Raw genomic sequence first — 20,948 nt, forward strand, 5'->3', positions numbered from 1 at the left:
AAAAGGACAGGGGAGGTGGCAGGTGCCAAGGGGAGGACGCCAAAGTTCACAGCCACCAACACACGGCAGAAAGGAAGCAGGCCTGGAGAGCCCACAGCGGGGCGGCTGGGACAACCCCAGGGCCCAAGGAGACCAAGGAGGCCAGATTCCTGAAAGAGTGGGAATCAACAAATGATTACCCAGTGAGCTCTTTCTTTTAAAACTCTTTTTCAGGGTCAATTTTAACAAATGCAAAGTAAACAATAGTATAGTAAACACCTGTCACTGTGCTTAAACAATGATCAACATTCTGTGTCATCTTTTTCTCTACTCCTTCCTCCCCCTGGCCCTCCATTAATTTTTCCACACTTCTTTTGTTGTCTAGATGGTGGTAAATTTATTCACATCTAAATGTGAAAATCTGAGCCATTCGATTTTTTTTTTTTTCAATTTTATGGCCGCACCTATGACATATGGAAGTTCCCAGGCCAGGGACTGAATGCAAGTTACAGCTACAGCAAGACCAGATCCTTTGACCCACTGCACTGGGCTGGGGATCAAACCTGCGCCTCAGCGGCAACGCAAGCCGCTGTTTGGATTCTTAACCTAGTGCGTCACAGCAGGAACTCAATGAGCCATTCCATTTTGACAGGTGTAAACAGCTGTGTAAGCCACACCCCTATTCCATTCAGCCATTCCTATCTCTCAAAAAGTTCCTGGGTGCCCCCTCTTGGTCAACCACTGGCCATCCCCACTCCCTCAGAAGCAACAGCTATTCTGAATTTTCCTCCCCAGATTAGTTTTGCCGGTTCAGAACCACACAGAAATGGAATCATCCAGAGGGTACTCTTTCACGTAAAGCTTATTTCACTAAGCGTAATGCCTGTGAATACAGGAAGATGAATTTTAAAATTCACTTTGGGCCAAGCTATATGTTTTCATCACCTTTCCCATGCCATCTTATGTGGATAAAACTATAAAGCTTTGAGATAAACATCTGAGATAAAAATAACTCTCACTGGGATTCAGAGCCATGATTTTCAACGAATTACTCAAGCCCTGCTTTCTTCCCTGGGTCCCTGGCACCAGATACCAGTTTCTGCATCTAAAATGTGCAGCAACAACCACCCCAGAGCTCTGACCTGTCTCTAGCCCTGGTTGGTCCTCCTTAGGGGAGAAAACTGAGTAAAAAGGGTAAAAGTGGTAGCGTTCTCTGCAAATGCAAAAGACCCATCTTCTCACTAAATGGGCAGTTTCTTGAGGAAAAAGATGCATGTGTGACTCAGTGTGGCAGCTGGCCCCTGGCGTGGTTCTGTGCCTATAGCACACCCTCAATAAAGGCTTGTGTTTCTTGTTACTCACTCTTCCTTGGAGATGTCAAGGCCACCCAGGTTTGGGAGACAAAAGAGCAGCAGCACAAAAGCTCAGGCTGCCTTGTCTCATGTGTACAATGGTGAGAGGAACCCTCGTACCAGTGCTGGGGGCGCTGTGTAGGCTGTGAAAGCCTGGCAAAGAACAAGCTTCTTCAGGTTGAAGGCCAGCAGATCCTGCTGTTCTCTGTCTTGGTCAGTAGCTGACCCCACAGGTGTGCATTGCATTCGAACCCTTAGCAGGCTCCTCTCCAGGTGTCTGACCTGCTGGGCCCTCATGCTGACCTCGACTAGAACACAACCAGGAGAGAATCCAGGCTTTAGGCACCTTAAAGCTTATACAATTTGGAGGTCCTCCTAAAGAAATAAAATGCAAAAAAAAAAATCTTACACTTGCAAACATAGTACCGAGGCCCCTCCCCACTGCTGCTCCACCGCCAGGTCCTCAACCTCCCTAATGTGTTGCCATGCACAAAATGGGGGGTGTTTTGGGAGAGGGCACATCTTGGCTCCCCATCAATTCCATTCCTAAATCCAGCCACCAAATCCACTGGATTCCGCATCTTCAAATTCCACTGCATCTGCCCTCTGTCCATGCCCAGACCTGCAATTCAGCGAACAGCCCTCAGTCTGGCTGTCCACCTTCAACCACCGCAGAGTCAAACTCCAAGCATGCAGGGCTCTTAGCCCCCCCTTCCCATCTCCCCTGCTTCAGCACCATATGAGCTGTATTTTCCAGACACATCTTCCTCATGCCTCCCTCGGGGAGGCTGATCACACTGTGTCCTCCACCTGGACTGCCAGTCCTCCATCCAATGTCAGAAACAATCCAGCAGCCACCTCCCCGAAGTCATGCCGGATGGAAATCCACCTCTCTTTCCAGGGAACCCCCATACAGCTTCAGTGGTCTGGCTCTGATGGTGCCCTCGTCATTCTGCCAGGTATGAAGCGATCCGAGACGCAAAATGAGGTGGCAGAGCTCCCAAGAGTCAAAAGAACAAATACACCTTTCTGGGCTCAGCCAGGTCCTCAGCCAGATGGGGACGATGGCACTGCTGAGCGGGGAGGGCATGATGAGGATTAAGTGAGATGAAGACTGCGAATGCACTTGAGGACCCAAGGTTCTCGGGAGGATCTTGGAGCCTGTGGCCAACCTTGGCCCTATTATGAGCCATAAATTCCCAGGAATGGGCCTTCCCACTCTACAGCACCTGCTCCTCTGGCTGCAAAGATAACATTTCTCCTCTGTGGCAAGATCCAGAGTGCCCTGAGCTTTTCTTCAAATGTAAGACATGGTAGAGTACAAAGATTAATAATGTGTTTTGCCACAATTTAAAAAAAAAAAAAAAAAGAGCATACAGAACATGATCACATTTTTGCTGAAGGAAACGTTTTTATCCATGCTTAGCAAAAATGCGGTATGAATACACACCAAAATGTTCGTGGTGAGCTCTTCCCAGAGGTATTACATGATTTTTACTTTGTGCTTTAATGGATAATTCTTAAAAATTCTAAAATAAACAATGCTCTTACATTTGTTTTTTAAAAAAAGGGCAGAACTGGTATGATAGGATAATGCCTCCTTTTTATAAAACCAGTATTTTTCTCATTATTTTTCCCTTTTGTTCTTCCTATTCAAGCAGCTAGGGTATTCTGTTCTCATTGCCTTGGGAAATTTATGTTATAATCAAAAACAGAAAATTAAGATCAAAAAACAAAGATGAAGACCATGGACGCTGGAGAAACACCTCCTGGGTCCACCTTATTCTGCTGAAGGGGTTATTTAACTGTTTTGCGTCCATTTCCTCATCCATACAGCAGCGCAGTGGTTACCCTGTAAAGTTTTTGAGAGAATTACCACATGTATACATGAAGTGCTCAGAACTAAGCCTGGCACATAGTAAGCACCACTTTTCTAAGAAATCTTTTAACTGGGATCCCCTCTTCCTTCCAGGAGTTCTTGAGACTCATTCCTCAACATTTCTGTGATCCTGGAATATCAGCTGGCTTCCCCTACTTAGACAACCATCCTCCACTGGAGCTCTGACACCTGCAGGCGCGCTAACAAAACTGGCCACTCCAATTAAGCCAAGGATTTAACTGCAGAATCCACCCCCTAGTTCTGTTCTGCAGTCCCTTTCTGCTCCTGGAGCTGCATCATATGTTGTCCTGCTGCTGCGCATTCTTTCTGTCTTGAAGTTTTGTTTTTTGTCCCTCAAACGCAACTTCATAGGTTGAGCTTATAGTGCCACAGTCTCTAAAGATCAAGGTCAACAGCAGACAGACACCAGCAGGATGTGGAGGGGCCAAGAGCACTTAATGTGCTATGTGTGCTCTAGCACATTGCTTAATCTCTCTGTGCCTCCATCACCTTATCTGTATAGTGAGGATGTTACTAGGCACGATCCAACTCACGGGGTTGTGAGGAGTCAAAGAGTTATACCAAGTACTTAAATCATAAGGTAAATGGTGAATATACTTTGAAAACTCTGCTATGTGAAAGCCAGACACAAATGGCTACACGTTCTGTATGATTCCATTTACATGAAATATCTAGACTTGGCAGATCCACAGAGAGAGGAAACAGTGGTTGCCAGAGGGCTGGGAAGAGGGGAGAATGAAGGATGACTGCTCCACGGGTCTGGGGTCACGAAAATGCTCTGGAGCCAGACAGTGATGATGACTGCCTAACAGGGAAAGTATCAAAAGGCTAAACTTTTTTGTTATTCGTATTTCACTGCAATGAAAAGGAAAATTTTTGCAAGACAAAAAGTCAATTACTGTTGTGTAGGACTCAAATTACTACATAAATAACCACTATGTCATCACATGACATGTACTAGGTCTCACACACGGCAAAAGCCCTGCCAGCTCCCGAGCAGGAGAGGGAATATTACAGAAGAGAAGCAGGAGGGGTGGGGTGCAGGTTTGGGACAAGCTTCACAAACATGGTTGCATCTGAGATGGGTCCTGAGAGACAACTAGACCCTTATGAAGAATCAGCCACGAAGAAAGGGAATACACGCAAAGCTATACAGGCGAGAAATGAAGTGTGAGGAGTGGGAGGTGTGGCTGCCCAAGAACCACCAGGAAGAAGTGAACTTAGAGCCGGAAAAGGGTTTTAGGTCTAAGTCCTATCACTTACGAGCTGGGGGATGCTGGGCAAAAACCTTACTGCCATAAACTTAGAATGTCGACAATTCTCTCAAAGAGGTGCTACAAGGATTTCATAAAGCCGCAAGAGGTGAAAACTCCATCTCGGCTTAAACCACAATGCAAACATAAAGGACATGCCCCTGCAGGACACTGGCTCTCAAAGTGGGCTGCACATGGCATCACGTTCTGATGACCAGCCCGCCCCCATGCCCTGCGATCCTAGTGGTAGAGGTTGGGGGTGCGACGGGTACAGCCAGGAAGTAAAGCAATGATGTAGCAATGGCTGGAACACACACCCAGCCCACCTAGGGGAGCCAGACAATGTAGATGCCTGGGATTATGAGTAAGGTGGGCAGTTCTTTAACCTTGACATCAGTAGCACTCTGTCCCTGGGCTACCAAGGCAAGGTTAGGGACCAGAAGATGTGCAGTGCAATTGAAGATCAATTCCACAGCCGACCCCAAGACGAGCTCCTCAGAAGCAGGGCCCACATTTTTAATCATTTCAAATTCCTCGCACGGGGCCTCATACACCCGAGAAGATCTTTATGTTTTTGTATTTTGATCTCATGTTTTGCTGGTTGTAACGAATCAATGACATAGCTGGAATAAAACAGGTCTTGTCAGTAAACAGACTGAACTGTACGGAGCTCTCGGGAAAATTCATCTATGTGGAAGCGCTCATCCCCTGAAGTGAGTTAATAAGATAAATGACATGTTACAGTCATCCAAGTACATGCAATTCTTCTTTTGCTTTCAGGAGATGGCACGTAATTTTTGCATTTTTCTTCGGGAACCTCTTTAATGAAGAGGAACTATCCACCACAGCTTTGAGAACAAAGCTAAATGCTTCCGGACTTCAAAGCAAGATAAATCCTAGGTAGATACTGGAGTGTCCTGAACAAACACTTCCGACCTTGGCTTCCCTGCTCTCCCATGAAAACATCCCACATCCAGACCCCCTCTTCTCAGCTTTCTCCCTCAAATACGCCTGGGACCTGCCACTGCCAGCCTGTGGCTGGCACCTGGGGCCAGTTCCAAGCCAGCCTGGGCCCCTCCCTGGACTCTGACCGGCCACTCTCGCTGCCACCCATTTGGCACGGATGCCACCCAATACAGATTGCAACTCACGGGGCGGGTGGCTTGGGCCTCGAGTCTCAGGCCCCAGCAAACAGGAGCAATAAAAGGACTGCAGCCAGAGAAATGCTGCGGAATGGGTGGCCAGCGTGCACTACAGGTTAATAACTAATCCTTGGGAGCTTTTGCGGTTTATCGGGCTTTCCTGGGTGAGGCCCATGGCCAATCTCACGCAAGCACCGGGGCCAGCAATGCTTCTTCTGGACCGGGGAGAGCCAGGGCTCACTTTCTGAAGGAGGAAGGGGGGCCTCAGAGAGGCATAGAGGCCTGCTGCTGTCACTGGCCACTGAGAGCAGGAGCCGGGAGGGCTGCATAGAGGAAACTGCACTTATTACATGCTAATTACTGCTCATTGGCCAAGGTGAGCAGCAGCTGGCTGCTCCAAGGCAGACAGGAAAGACCTGCCATCCCAGGACAAGGCTTTGGACTGTGTGGCGTTCAAGTGCTGCTTTAGGGGCTCCTTGAGTAGTTCCCGCTGCTCTACTGTCTCCCTGTGTCCCTTCTCTCTGCAGCGTCCCCTGACTTTACTCCCTAAAATGTCTGCTGGCACCTCCAGCCAGGAGATGGGTGGAAAGAGCTCCCTGGAGGCCTCCCAAAGAAAGCAAAGGAACCCACACAAGAGTGAGCAAGAGAACAAAAGAATCTCACGGTCAAGAGAGACATTCAAAACTGAAGTCACAGAGCTGACAAACTGAAGGAAAAGACACTCCTTTAATCAAATCTACTGAAAACTTTCCAAAGATGAGGAATCTGAACCTTTCCAAAGGGGCAGCATCCGGAGTTGCCTGTGGCTCAGTGGGTTAAAGATCCAGCATTGTCGCTGCAGTGGCTTGGGTCGCCACTGTGGCCCAGGTTCCATCCTTGGCCTGGGAACCTCCACATGCTGCGGGTGCAGCCAAAAAAAACAACAGACAACAAAGAAGTGACAACATCCAATGAGATAGGAGGATGACTGGGCTCACTGGCAGGGGCTGAACAAGGAGCAGAAATGTTGGAAGCATTATTTCAAGCCTCTCGGTGCTTTTGCACCTGCCACGAGGAAAGCCGTTCCCTACTTGCCCTCAGAACCCAAAGCCTTCTCTGATATGTTCTGCTCGTCCATCTCCCCCTCTCAGTCCTCCTACCTAAGACCTTCCTTTATGCTTATTTAAAAAACTACAATGTGGTGCACCTCACACTGGTCAGAATGGCCATCGTTAATATGCCTACAATAACATAGGCTGGAGAGGGTGTGGAGAAGAGGGAACCCTCCTGCCCTGTAGGTGGGAATGTAAACTGGAACAGCAAGGAGGTTCCACAGAAAACTAAAAATAGAACTACCATATGATCCAGCAATCCCACTCCTAGGCTTATATCCGGACAAAGCTACAATTCAAAAAGATACATGCACACATATGTTCACAGTGGCACTATTCACAATAGCCAAGATAGGGAAACCACCTAAATGTCCATCGACAGATGAATGGATTAAGAAGATGTGGTACATACACATAATGAAATACTACTCAGCCATAAAAAAGAATGAAAGGCCACTGGCAATAACCAGAGATTCTCATACTAAGTGAAATAAGTCATAAAGAGAAAGACAAATACCATATCACTTATATGTGGAATCTAAAATATGGCACAGATGAACCTATCTACAGAACAGAAATAGACTCATAGACATGGCAAACAAACTTGAAGTTGCCAAGGGGGAAGGGGAGGGAGTGGGATGGACTGGGAGTTTGGGGTGAGCAGAAGCAAACTATTACATTTAGAATGGATAAGCAATGAGGTCCTGGGTCACTCTGCTGTAAAGGGGAAACTGACAGAACATCTGTAAGTCAACTATACTTTTAAAGCAAAAAAAAAAAAAAAAAAAAACACCTCCCAGGCCCCTTTTACACCAGGTATGATGATTTGTCTCCATTCAAGCTTCTCAAGGGCAAGGAACCTGTCTTACTGTTCATTCTGTGCTTTAAATAATGCCTGTGCCAACTGTACTTCAGGGTAACCAAATATTGAGGAGGCCACCGAGGAAATCCAGAGTGGGAACCTACACAGGACAGATGACTCAGCTTCTTCAACAAATAAATGGGGAAAAAGAGAGGGAGGAAGGGAAAACTCTAGACTAAGAGCTTTAGGCAAATGGTGGAGCAGGGGAAAAAAAGATGATGTTGGTCAAAGGACACAAACTTTCAGGTAAGTTTCTGGGCGTCTGTGGAGCATGATGCCTACAGTCAAGAATGGGGTACAGTATACTTGAAATCTGCTAAGCTACACACACCAAGACGCGGTGACTGGTGAGGTGACGGATATGTTAATTAGCTCCCCGGGGAATAACCATTTCACAATACTTACGTGTGTCAAGTCACTATGCTTTATACCTCAAATATATACGGCACCATCTTTCTCAATTGCGCTTTGCCTCGATAAAGCAAGGAAAATAACATTTAAAAGAAATTTTAAAGAGCTTCAGATAGACTATCAACCAAATATAATAAAAGGACCTTGCTGTGACAACCAAATAAGAAAATTGAAACACTGATGATACATACTCGAGGCTAAAAAAACAACTGCTAATTATTTTTTAGGCGCTTTAATAATACTGTGAGTATTTTTTAAAACACTGTGCTTCACTTTTTGATAACTGGGGTTTTGTTTTGGAATTTGTTTTAAAAGAACTGGGAAGGAACAGAGGTGAGGAAACAGATGAAAAGGGGGGCGTATTAATAAGTGATGAAGCTCAACAATGGGTGCTTGGATTTACTATGTTCATCATATGCATATTTGGGGTTCTCTCTGCTTGACTGCATTTAAAGTTTCAATAATAAAAACTGGGGGGAAAGTGGGCAGAATTGAACGAATACCATAGATCCTGCAACTGCTCACCAAAAGCCACCAGACTTCAACTCATTCACAGCAGAACAGAAGACAAAATGTTAATTCCTACTTAGTGAGCAAGGCCTGGGAAGAGGACTTTCAGACACAAGTTCTCTCTTGTTCCACTGAGGTCCCTCAGAAGAGGAAGTGGGTATGGGAGGCAACCTCATAAAGGCCAACAGCCAATGGGCTGAACACAATGAGGAAAATACAACGCAACTAAAAACAGGCAAAAAAAAAAAAAAAAAATCATAGAACAAAGCACTCCAGGAGGAAATATGTTGATGGCTCATAAACACAGGCAAAGATATTCAACCCCATTGACAACTGGGGAAAAGTGGAGACCACAACTCACTCTCGTGAGACTGGTAAAATAAAACACAAAAACTGCCTGAAGCCAAGGGCTGAAGAATGGATTCACAGATGCTTTTATTTGCTGCTGAGAGTCTGGAAAACAATTTCCCATGATCTTAAAAGGCCCTGCCCGCCACCCTCCCAGCCACTGATACGTACCCGGGAGAAATGCCTGCTTGCATATGTGCACCAGGAGACCAATTCCAGAAAGTTCAAAGCGGTATTTTTTTTCTAACAGCTCCAAACTGAAAACATCCCAAATGTCCACGGACAAAGGATAAATATATTCCAGTATATTCATGCAGAGCAGCAAGAACTACAGTCACCTCATCAATATGGATGAACCCCAGACACAGTATTGAGTGAAAAATCCATTTACTATCAGGCTCACAAACATGCAAGGCTAACAATATATCATTTAGGGAAACACACACAAGGCAAACCCATCAAAAAAGGGATGAGGGATAAACTTCAGGAGAGGGGGAGGGGCGGGGGTGGGGGAGAGATTAACAGCATTGATGATGCTCCTTGTTCTTAACTGAGTGGTGGGTACACAGATGTTCCCAGTATTATTTTTCTTTAAAAGTAGTCAGGTTACAGACACTCTTCTGTATTTATATTTCATCATTAAAAGATTTAAAGAATGGACTGGACAGCGGACTTGCCAACTCGAGCAACTCAGACAAAAAATGTAAGTGAAGGAGTTCCCACTGTGGTACAGCAGGTTAAAGATCCTGTGCTGTCTCTGTGGTGGTGTGGTTACGATCCCAGCACAGTGGGCAGGCTCTGAGGTCAGTGCCACTGACGAACAAGCAGGGCTAAGTTAGGAAGGCCTGGATGTGCAGAAAAATCCATAACTCGGATGAATGGACCAACAAAATGTAGCATACCCATGCGCTGGAATATTATTCAGCCTTCAAAAGGAAGCAAATTCTGATCCACACTGCACATGGATGGACCTTGGAAGACATTGCACAAAGTGGAAAAAGCCGGACACAAAAGGACAAATACTGTATGATTCCACTTAGCGGAGGTACCTGGAGTGGTCAAATTCACAGAGACAGAACGCAGACCAGAGGTTACCAGGGGCTACGGGGAAGGAGGCATGGGGAGTTCATGGTTAATGGGCACAGTTTTAGTTTGGGATGATGAAAAAGTTCGGAAGATGGAGAGTGGTGATGGCTGCACAGCAATGTGAATGCACTTAATGCCCCTGAACTGTACACTTAACAACTGTTAAAAGGGAAACATTTATGTTACTTACATTTTATCACAGTGACAAGAAAAGCAGTAATTCAAGGAAGTGCAACTAAGCCAGGGAGCTGTCAGGGTAAAGGGGGGCACCATGAGGCCCACCTCAACACCCCCCCCCACCCCCGCAAGCAAACTCCAGATACGACACAGATGACACTGAGTCACGAAACAGGCATGGAGGAGACATCAGAGCGGAGGGCAGATGCTGCAGGCCCCCTGGGAGCCAGGCAACTGCATCCTTCCAGCTGGGCCGGCTCCCTGGGCAATTCCACCCCTGGGACCGGGCTCTGTGCTGGGAAACAAAGAATGATGATCCCACGGGTGGCAAAGGGCCCTGGGGACATCAGTCTCCAGTTCTCAACCTCAAGAAGGAAACGCTGGGCACTCCGCCCACTAGGACTTGGGAGGAAAAGAACCTGCAGAAAATGCTGAGAAATGGTAGACAGAACCCAAGTGCCAGCGATGCTGAAAAGCAAAGAAGCTCAGGGAAGACAGGGTAGTTCATGGCATGAAATTTGGACCTGTCAAATTGCAGGGGACTCTCACCTTGCCTGAGAGTTCCAGGGAGCACACGTTTCCAACAGCAAGGCCAGGTGTGCACCACAGGTGCTGGGGGAAGAGCACTGGCAGATGAGTCAGGAAACCTAGGTTCAATCCTGGCTCCGCCACACTTACCAGCTGGATGACCCAGGACCAACTGCTCCCTGAGACCATGTGTAAAGGCGATGACAACACCTTCTCAGATGGCAGCAATTAAGAGAAATAACACAGATTCTTCAAGCCTGGGGGTTAGGGTTGCCTAAAAGATAAGTGCTTTAGCTATCAACCTCCAACCCCACGAGACAGGTAGAGACAGGTAATACATTATACCACACACACACACACACACACACACACGCAGAATGAGGGGCGAATTTAAGCAATCCAGAATAAGCCTAAAAGGGCACTAAGCTGGGTGAGAAGTATGTCCGGAAGGCTTGAATGAGAGAAAAAAAAAAGTTTTTAAAGAAAGGATAAAAATGATACACACCATGCTTATAAACATGTATACAAAAGCACAGAGATTGAAGGCAGCAGTGAAACCAACCAGTTGCTATGCAGCAGGATGGAAATATGTAAAATGCTTTTCTTTGCGATAATTTTAGTGTTGTTCTATTAACAAACACTTCTTAAAAATATAGCCCGCTTCCAACCTCAAAGTGTTGAAGAATTATGGGCCTCAAACCAGAATGCACTCTGGGCAAAACCATACTCACTCACCCAGTATGACTACAGGTGTAAATTCCATCTCGGGAAATCCTAAGTGGCCTGGAAAGGACACGCTTCTGAGGTTCAGGTCTCCCACGCACCTCCGGCTTCTGGGGCTGGCTCAGAACCGCCCCTGCCCCCATGCCCATTTCTGAGGGCAGAGGACCTTCTCAGACACAAACCTCCTCCCGGCAGAGTGTCTGAGCTCAAAACCAGACGTCTGCCTTTGCTTTGTGACACAGACAAGTTTCTTTTTATTTATTCATTTATCTTCTCTTTTCAGGGCCACACCCGAAGCATATGGAGGTTCCCAGGCTAGGGCTCTAATGGGAGCTATAGCCGCCAGCCTATGCTACAGCCACAGCCACGCAGGATCCGAGGCACATGTGCAACCTACACCACAGCTCACGGCAACGCCAGATCCTTAACCCGCTGATCGAGGCCAGGGATCGAACCTGCAACCTCATGGTTCCTAGTCGGATTCGTTAACCACTGCGCCACGACGGGAACTCCACCACAGGCAAGCTTCTTAACCCATCTGCCTAGCCCTGATGCTCCCCCTTACAAACCAGGGATAACAATAGTAACCACCAGCAGAGGTTCTGTGAGGATTCAACAAAACAGTCACTTAAGCACTTTACATGGGACCAGCACACAGTAACCCCTGGCTCTTAGTTGCCTGAGACCTTCCTCTGTGCTTCAAGGATTCCTCACTCACTCCTACAAGATACAGGGACACAGGGGAGCTCATAATCCACGCCACCCCCACCCCCAAGGAACCCCAAGTGGGGTTTTCTAGCTCCCACCCTCCAAGCATTTGCACCTGCTGTTTCCTCTGCCCCGGTTTCTTCTGACCAAAGCTAACAGCTGAGCTCCTAAGCAAGCCTTGGGACAACTCGATGTCACTGTGGGCATCCAGCCTTCTCCAAGTCCACTCTATAGTTCAACTGCTCAGCCCTGCACCACCTCACTCAGGGTTACAGGTTACCTTTCTACATTGACCTCCCCTGCCAGACGGGAACCCTCACCCCTTCTGGCCCCCTCCCAATGCTTCACGCAGAGTAAGTGCTCAATAAAACGTCGCGGACTGAAGAAGACTCACCAGGGGCAAACAAAAACATTGTGGAAAACAGAAATAAACCAGAAATTAGAACCTAGTGGGACTAATGAGGCTCATCTAGCTGTAGAGAGAAGCCAGAGAGGCTGCAGAAGGGGATCAGGGGGACTAAGGTACCCCTGGGATGTTGCAAGGTCCTGCCCACCTCTGCCAGATCCTCCTGGCCTGGGAGCAGAGCCTTGAAGCCCTCAGATGAAAGAGGAGTCTGTGGCCACATCAACAAGACCTTTAACCTACCAGAAAGTGGAGGCGACTGCCTGGGAGGGGCTCCAAGGATGGGGAGCCTACTTCTTACCCAGGCAGCAGGTGGCACACGGCTCAGACGGTCACAGGGGTCTATCCCAGCTAAGGGTCCCAGAGTCTGTAAAGAGGTAGGGGACAAGTCCCACCCTAAAGACACACAAACTTGGGGTCTAGGTCCCTATTCAACTGCGCTGAAGAGGTGGAGAAAGAAAAGAGACTTTACTTTCATCAACCCCTATAAATGTATCACTTTAAATGCATATTCATATCTACAAACAAAGAGAAAAGTACAGATGGACACACACACCACGGTTTTAACAGTGGTTATCTCTGATGAGATTTTAGATGTTTTTAACTTCCCTTGCTTCTCTGTATTTTCTAATCTTTCTGTTGCCAACATGTTCTCCTGCGAAATGAAAGTGGGGGAGGAAAGCACATGCCAACTTGAAAAAAAAAAAAACCCACCAAGATGAATCAGCACCTGACCCTGCCCGCAGGCAGTTGCCATGGCCGGAGGAGGAAACGCAAGTGCAAAGGACTGGGTTCCTGCAGAAGAAAACACGCCAGGCAGCATGGAGGAGGCTGGGGACAGGAGTTAGGCAGTGGAGAAGGATGCGACACGTGTTTTGAGGACAAATTGTGGGCGGAGGATTTTCTGTGGTGATGGAGTGGATTTTTTTCCTGAGTCCCTATGGGAGAATTTAAAGGAAAGCTCGCCCTCCCTGCACTCCCCCCGCCCCCCACTACCCCGCCTTTTGCTATTTCAGAATTAAACAGACCTGTGCCTTCATCCACCAGAGCGTACTGGGGACAGAATTCAATGAGATTATGCACGTGAAAGTGCTTAGCAAGTTAATATTTGCTCAGTCCTAGACCAGCGCAGGGTCAAGTTACTGGCATTGGAGAAGTGGGCAGGCACCCCCGCCCTGCATATTAACACCGACAATCCAGCAAGTGGGGAACCAGGGTTAGAGATGGCACCTTCATCCCACTTGGCAAGAAGGTTCACCATCCACCTCTCTGGCCTACCCCTACCCCCCCCCCCCCCACTTCCCCAGCAGCCCTTCTTTAAAATAAAGGTATTGTGTTTTAAAACCAATGACCCACACAGGTATCCACGTTTTCCCATGGTGGCATTCACAGTCTGGGAGGGGCTGAGAGCAGGGTAAGCGCCCCCAGGGCCACCTTGAGCCAACACCTCCCCTCAGGAGCAAGAAAAAGCAAGCCATCCAGAGGCCTGGGATAAGGCAGGGTGTCCATGGCAGCCAGAGCTCTGAGAAAGGGTGAAGCGAGGAGCTGCCTTCTATTTCCTGGGGTCTTACAAGGGTGAAGCGAGGAGCTGCCTTCTATTTCCTGGGGTCTTACACGGCTTCCCATTTCTTCCCACAGCTGAGGGTAAAGACAGCCCTCGCCTCCAAGCTAGACCCCACTACTCACTCCATCAGCCCTGCACAGGGACAGAGCTGACACTCCTCCCCTTCTCCCTGACAGCCAGGTCACCCCTCCGTGGGGTTACTGCAACAGCTTAACTGGTCTCAATTCCTCTTCCAGCCCAGGAGCCAGGCGGGAATAATGAAAATGGGCTCCCTGGAGTTCCCATCATGGAGCAGCGGAAACGAATCTGACTAGTATCCATGAGGATGCGGGTTCCATCCCTGGCCTTGCTTGGTGGATCAGCGATCTGGCATTGCCATGAGCAGTGGCATAGGTCACAGATGTGGCTCGGATCTCATATTGCTGTGGCTGTGGTGTGGGTTGGCAGCTATAGTTCTGATTGGACCCCTAGCCTGGGAACCTCCATATACTGTGGATGCAGCCCTGAAAAAAAGAAAAGAAAGGAGTTCCCCTCGTGGCTCGGGGTTAACGAATCCGACTAGGAACCATGAGGTTGCAGGTTCGATCCCTGGCCTCACTCAGTGGCTTAAGGATCCAGTGGCTGTGGTGTAGGTTGCAGACGCGGCTCGGATACTGCATTGCTGTGGCTCTGGTGTAGGCTGGCGGCTACAGCTCCGATTTGACCCCTAGCCTGGGAACCTCCATATAGCGCGGGTGAGGCCCTAGAAAAGACAAGAAAAAAAGACAAAAAAAAAAAATAATAAGAAAATGGGCTTCCTCAAGCTCAGGTGTGATGGTGTCAACTCCCATCTCAGAGACAGCTAGCATCCATCCCCCTGCCCTCCCCCTACTGCCTAGAGCTGTTTTTTAATGCATAGTGTGGCTGCCCTCTGTTTTCACAGTTCCAGGGCCAGTGTTTTTCAAAGAGTGTGAAGGGACCACTATCTCAGAATCACCTGAGGTACCTGTTCAAAGTCCAGCTTCCTGAACTACTGGCTCAGAAATTCTGGGGGTGGGCTCTGGGAAGCTTAACCAGAGAAAGGAAAATCCCAGGTGAACTCCATGTACATGGAAGTGAGGGAACCGTTTTGCTGGTGTTTCCTACAGTTTGGGCAAATGCATCCTACTTCCAACTGCTACCAACACATCCCGCCCCTTTCCATGAGCCTGTGCGAGGACTGGGGGCCACCCTGCTGCGGACCCTGCGCTCATCTCCAAAGGCTGGACCAAAGCAGCCCAGGCCAACTCCTCAGAGTGACTAAGGGATTCGCTTTCTATCCGCAGGCCCCCATTTCCCATGTATACAACAGGTGGATACATACTGTCAAGGGGCCTTTCTGACTCCAAGATAAGGCATATGATCTTTATGTTGTGCCATGTGTGTTCTGTTAAATCATAGGTTCCAGTCGTCAAATTCCAGGAACCTGTATTTTTTCATTTATGGGGAGTGGGAGAGTGAAGGAGTGGAGTATTTTTTTCTCATCCCAAGTAAAACTTTTAAAAAGCATCTCTGGAGTTCCTGTCGTGGCTCAGCGGAAACGAATCTGATTGGTATCTATGAGGACGCAGGTTCGATCCCTGGCCTCGCTCAGTGAGTTAAGGATCCAGTGTTGCCATGAGCTGTGGGGTAGGTTGCAGAAGAGGCTTGGATCTGGTGTTGCTGTGGCAGTGGCATAGGGTGGTAGCTACAGCTCTGATTTGACCCCTAGCCTGGGAACCTCCATGTGTCATGGGTGTGGCCCTAAAAAGCAAAAAAAAAAAAAAAAACAATCTTTCATACTACAACCAACATCCATTTCCACTAAGGGAGAACCAAGCAATGCTTAGCCTTCCTGTTACAGCTCCCTCACCTCTTCAATGTTCATTTCTAGAAAATTTCCCAAACTCTTTTCATAAGCCAAAGAGGAAGCACAGAGATGGGAGTAAGATTACAGCCTACGAGCAACCCTTCAGCACCCTGCTGTTTTCCTGAGGCTTTTCCTATCCTTCTAGTCATGTAATCCTCCCAACATCCCCATTCTAAAGACCAGAAAAACTGAGGTTCAAGTAGCTCAGGGCTGCAAAGGCAGCCTGCAAGACTCAAACATAATCGAAAGTCTCCATGCCTGCCATGTATACCACACAAGTCCACGGTGAGCTCCAGAGACAGTGAAAGCAACTGTGCCAAATGCAATACTGGCCAACGAGCCATGCCCTCCCAGGCATGGCGGGAGTGCCAACCAGCCAGCCACACACCCTCACAGCTTTGCACACAGAGCTGCTGGAAGACTGTGCACACAGGGGAGGGGGGGAGACGGGGCTGAGCAACAGCCGCACGAGCAAAAGCGATGCCAGGGATTTAGTCAACAGAGAGCTAATATGAGTCAACAGTGGGTGCCGCTGCCAAGCACACTAATGGGATCTTCAGCTGCATTAATAGGAGGGAAATGTCTCGGGCAGGCCAAGGGAGTCCTGCCCTGCTCTGACCAGACCACACCTGAGGGCCCGGCAGGGCAGGGCAGGGCTATGGAGAGGGAGGCGCCTTCCAAGGCAGGGCCAGGGTTTCTAAGAGGAGTGGCTTGGGGTGGCGCTCTGGTTTACAGGGGAGGGCCAAGGCCTGCCATGGAAGCTGGGTTTGTACAACAAGCCCGCTCTAGACTGCACGTCACGGTTTGGAGGTTTTTTTTTTTTTTTTTTGTCTTTTTGCCTTTTTCTTGAGCTGCTCCCTCGGCATATGGAGGTTCCCAGGCTAGGGGTCGAATCGGAGCTGTAGCCACCGGCCTACGCCAGAGCCACAGCAATACGGGGTCCAAGATACGTCTGCGACCTACACCACAGCTCACGGCAATGCCGGATCCTTAACCCACTGAGTGAGGCCAGGGATCGAACCCGCAACCTCATGGTTCCTAGTCAGACTCATTAACCACTGTGCCACAACGGAAACTCCCACGGTCGGAGTTTTTAAAAGATCCTGACTACCCACAGCAAAGGTTAAGAACATGCAACCATGCTAGGGAATGGGGCCCACCCCCTGGGGAAGGGGTTCCAGTTGCTTCTTCATTACACAGAACAGCTGGGCCGAGGCTTGGTTAAGAAGTGGACCTGACGCAACAGGTATTCTAAAAAGGCACAAGGAACACTGGATTTGAGATCCTATAGCCTGGAGCATCAGAGTCTCCGGGAAGTCCTCCCAATTCATCCAGTCCCAGTCCTCTGTCTGGGAGAGCCTGTCATATCACTCGGTATCACCTACAATAAAAAGATGGTGCTGCTGCCTGAGTTTCCCAAAAGCTCCAAGGCCACGGCTCGCTCACCTCGAGGCCCACAGCCCAGCACTTGGCACAATGGAGACACCCGATAAACGGCGACTGTACCGAACTCCGAGCTGCCCCTGGCACGGTCACGCGGAGGGGCTTGTGTTTGAGGCGATTTTGGAACACAGGCATCCTGACCAGGGCTAATAAAACCACTTCTACCGTGCTAAGCAGGGAATTCTTGAAGCTACCACCGCCAGAGGGTTTTAGTTACAAAGGAGCCAAAGTTAGCCTGGCGAGGACAGGGAGTGCCTGCGCAAATGACCGGAGACAGAAAATCCAGCTTTAGGGGGATGGCGGTCAAAGGCAAAATTCTGTGCCACAGGCAGCAAAGCCACCCCAGGGCCCAGGAAGCCGTACAAATCCAGGAGCGCAGGAGAGGAGAAAAATGACCAGTGTGGCAAAATGCCAAAAAGGACAGCATAAAAAATGAGCCCGGTGCGGTGGGGCTGCAGAAGGAGCCCACGTGCTACAGGTTCCCCAGGAACTGGCCACCCGGAGCTCACCCTGTAACTCTGAGAATTAATTACAGGAACTAAAACTCTGATCTGGGAAGACGTGTGAGCATAGGAGACCGTGTGATGCAGTTCTAATACCTAATAAATCTTAAATCGATGAGCCATGCTCACTGGTGATTCTTCTCCATCTTTCCTCCCTGAGGGCTCACATGACAAAAGCCAGCATTTGCTCTGGATCTGCCTGCCTTTGGACAGAGTGGCTATACATATGCGTGTCTGTATAAATAACATTGAGAGTTCACGAAATCGTATCTGAAAGCATCAAGAAACCTGCTATTATAAGAAAACCTGGTGGATTCTTTTGTCAAGGAGCCTTTTATAAAGTAAAGAAAGCTTTCAGGATGCAAGACCTCCTCCCCCATGCCAGCATTCCCATCCCCATCCTATTCACTGGGGCACCTGTTTAGGTCTGTTCACCACACATGCATCTCACTGGGTTTGCATTTTTCATCCCAGAAACACCACTTAAGCCTGTCGCACACACCTGACAGAAGCAATACATTCTATAAACGAATCACCCCCAGGGAATAGACAAGAAAGCCATCAGCAATGAGCACTGTCAAAGTTCCCAGGGAGAGCATTCCTCTCCCAGATCGGAAGATGCAGAATACGCCATCCTCTCCATACGCCAGCGATCCGCTCCAGAAGCAGCCGGCTCACCTCTCCACTGCCCCAGGCTCTTCAGGCCTCCTTTCCCAGCTGAATAAAAAAGCTGGGGAACCCGGTCTGGGGGAAGCTGTAACGTTTGAATACTATTTTAAAGACAGCTGCTCTAAGACTGGAATGTGGGCCCCTTTTCCATGAATTAAAAAGGCCCCCAAAGGGTATTATCCTAACAAGATGATATTCCATGGAGAGCACCAGGAACCGCAAAAATAAAATTGCCGTAAATTGAAACAGTCTCAAAATTAAACCTACACAAGGAAACATCAAACCCCAGGCCCGGCAGGCTCTGACTTCCCCATTCAGAACCCTTACAGGTTTCCAGTTCTCTCCTGAAGCCCAATTTCCCCCACTAAATGCTGTCTTTGGAAGTGCCGGTAGGTTATTTCTTTTTTCCCTTGAAACCCTCGGGATGATCGGTAACATTCATCTTAAAGCTCAATCGTTCCTGTGTTCTCAGTCACACCCAAAGATTCCCAAAGGCACCGTCTGCCGCAGCGCCGGGTGCACAGTAGGCGCCCCATTAATGTGCGGGTTTGATTTGATCAATCTGGCCCCTTCGGCTAGAAAGACACGTAGGTAGCCGGCCGCCCTGGCGGGGACCGCAGCGCCAGCCTAGCTCTCCGCTGGAGGGGGCGGGGTGCAACCACCTGTGGGCGGGTGGCCCGGGACTGAGGCCTCCGCGCAGCCGCCCTGGAGTGCCTCCGCGGCTCCCCTCACGCTACCCTCGGAGAAAGTCCGGCGCGCCAGGCCGTGGGCACCTCGGGGCCCACTCCCAACGCCCCAGCAGGGGCTCTGCCGGTGCAAAGTTGGCCTGATGTGGGAGAGCCGATTCCAGACTTAGCTCCCGAGTGGCCCAACCCCCCTGTGAGGAAGCGGGCCAGGGGGGCCCTTTAGGATGGGAATGGGGGGCGGGGGGCGCCGAGATGGGATCAGGAGAGAGCAGAAATGGTCCCCTGGCTCCTTCCCAAACTTGGGGCACCTGACGGCCAGTAGGCGAGGAGGCTTCTCCTCCCTGTCGTCACACCAAGGCCTGGTGGCGACTTTGTGGGGGCAAGTGGGCCACCCCAAGGCATTGCTTTGAGATTTTCTAACCAATAACCCAGCATCAAGAAGGCTGCTGCAGGAACCTAAGGGATGGAAGGGGAACACCGATCACCCGCGCCAGGGGGCGGGGACTTGGGACTCAGGGGTGCGGGCCAGGGATGGGGGCCCCCGGAAGAAGCCGGGACAGGGTGGCCCGAGAGGGAACCAGGACTAGGGAAGCGCTGGCAGAAGGGGGAGGGGATCCCGGAGAGGTGCAAGGGGAGTGCCCCGGAGGGAAGCATCGGGGAAGGAGAGCTGCCCCGGGGGCCGCGGGGTGCCAGTGTCCCGGACCGGCTCCGTCACTCACCGGCAGGTCCACGCTCACTTCGGTCCCGTCGAGCAGGAAGACGCGGCAGTAGAGGGTGGCCTTGGAGGCTCCTGCGGCGGAGATGTGCACGGCCGCGCCGCCAGTGAGCAGGGGCCCGCCGCTGGCTGGGAACACGCTGCCCCCGGGGGCGGCGGGCAGCGTGGAGACAGCGGCGGCCGGGCCCCCCGCGGGCCCCCGTCGCGCTCGTCCCCCAGCCCGGCGGCCCCGCGCCCTGCCGCGCCCCGCGCGTAGCGCTGCATTGAGCGGCGGCCAAAGGTCCGGCGCAGGAACCGCAGCATCCTGGCTGGGGGCGTCCCCTTGCCTCCGCCCCCTGCGCCGCCGCCGCCGCCGCCGCTGCGCCGCCGCCCGGGAGCGCCCCGCGACGCCGTCAGTGCCCGAGACCGCCCGCGCCGCCTCCCGCGGGCTGCGGCCCGGGGCTCGCTCCCGCCGAGGCCGAGGCCGCGCTCCGGCTGCCTGCGGGGCGCGCCGGCCCGGCCAGCGCCGGCTGCGAGTGGCCGCGGGCGGGAGGGCGCGCTCGGGGCGGCCCCGGAGCCGTCCCGCCGCCGCCTCCGCCTCCACGCGCTCTCCCGGGCTGGCGGCCTGTCCTCGCTGCGGAGGGCCCGCTACAGACGGCCGGCCGCGGGCGGCCCGGGGGGCTGCGGGGGGCGCGGGGGCGGGCTGCGGGCTGCTCCCGCGCGGCGCGCCGGCCGAGGGCCAGCCGGAGCAGGGCGCCTGCGTGCTCCTGGCGCGCTCGCTCCCACTCGCCGCGTCGCGCCCGGGCCGGAGGAGGCCCCGCCGAGCGCCCGCTCCCCAGGCGCCTTTTCCTGCGCCCGCAGCCCCCGCCTCCCACCTGGGAGGCAGCACCTCCAGCCGCCGCCGCCGCCGCCGCCGCCGGGACTGCAGCACGCCCTCCTCCCTCGGGGCTGCGCCGGGTATTTGCAAACCGGGTCTGTGCTGCCCCCTGCCGGCCCGAGCGCCCCCTGCTGCTGTAGGTGTGTTCACGTGTGTACACGTAGGTGAGCAC

The 20,948-nt window shown here is 50.9% G+C and overlaps 1 protein-coding gene across 1 annotated transcript in view; it reads right to left on the reverse strand.

Moving 5' to 3' along the window:
• Positions 1-20,274, reverse strand: part of EPB41L4B (erythrocyte membrane protein band 4.1 like 4B) — a 142,306-nt gene extending 122,032 nt beyond the window's left edge. The window contains 2 exon segments of the mRNA XM_021067313.1: positions 19,925-20,112; positions 20,115-20,274. Of these exon segments, the coding sequence (XP_020922972.1) occupies positions 19,925-20,112; positions 20,115-20,223 (297 nt within the window). The 5' untranslated portion in view covers positions 20,224-20,274.

Source organism: Sus scrofa, chromosome 1 (genome assembly GCF_000003025.6).
Source record: "Sus scrofa isolate TJ Tabasco breed Duroc chromosome 1, Sscrofa11.1, whole genome shotgun sequence".
Lineage (NCBI taxonomy): Eukaryota > Metazoa > Chordata > Mammalia > Artiodactyla > Suidae > Sus > Sus scrofa.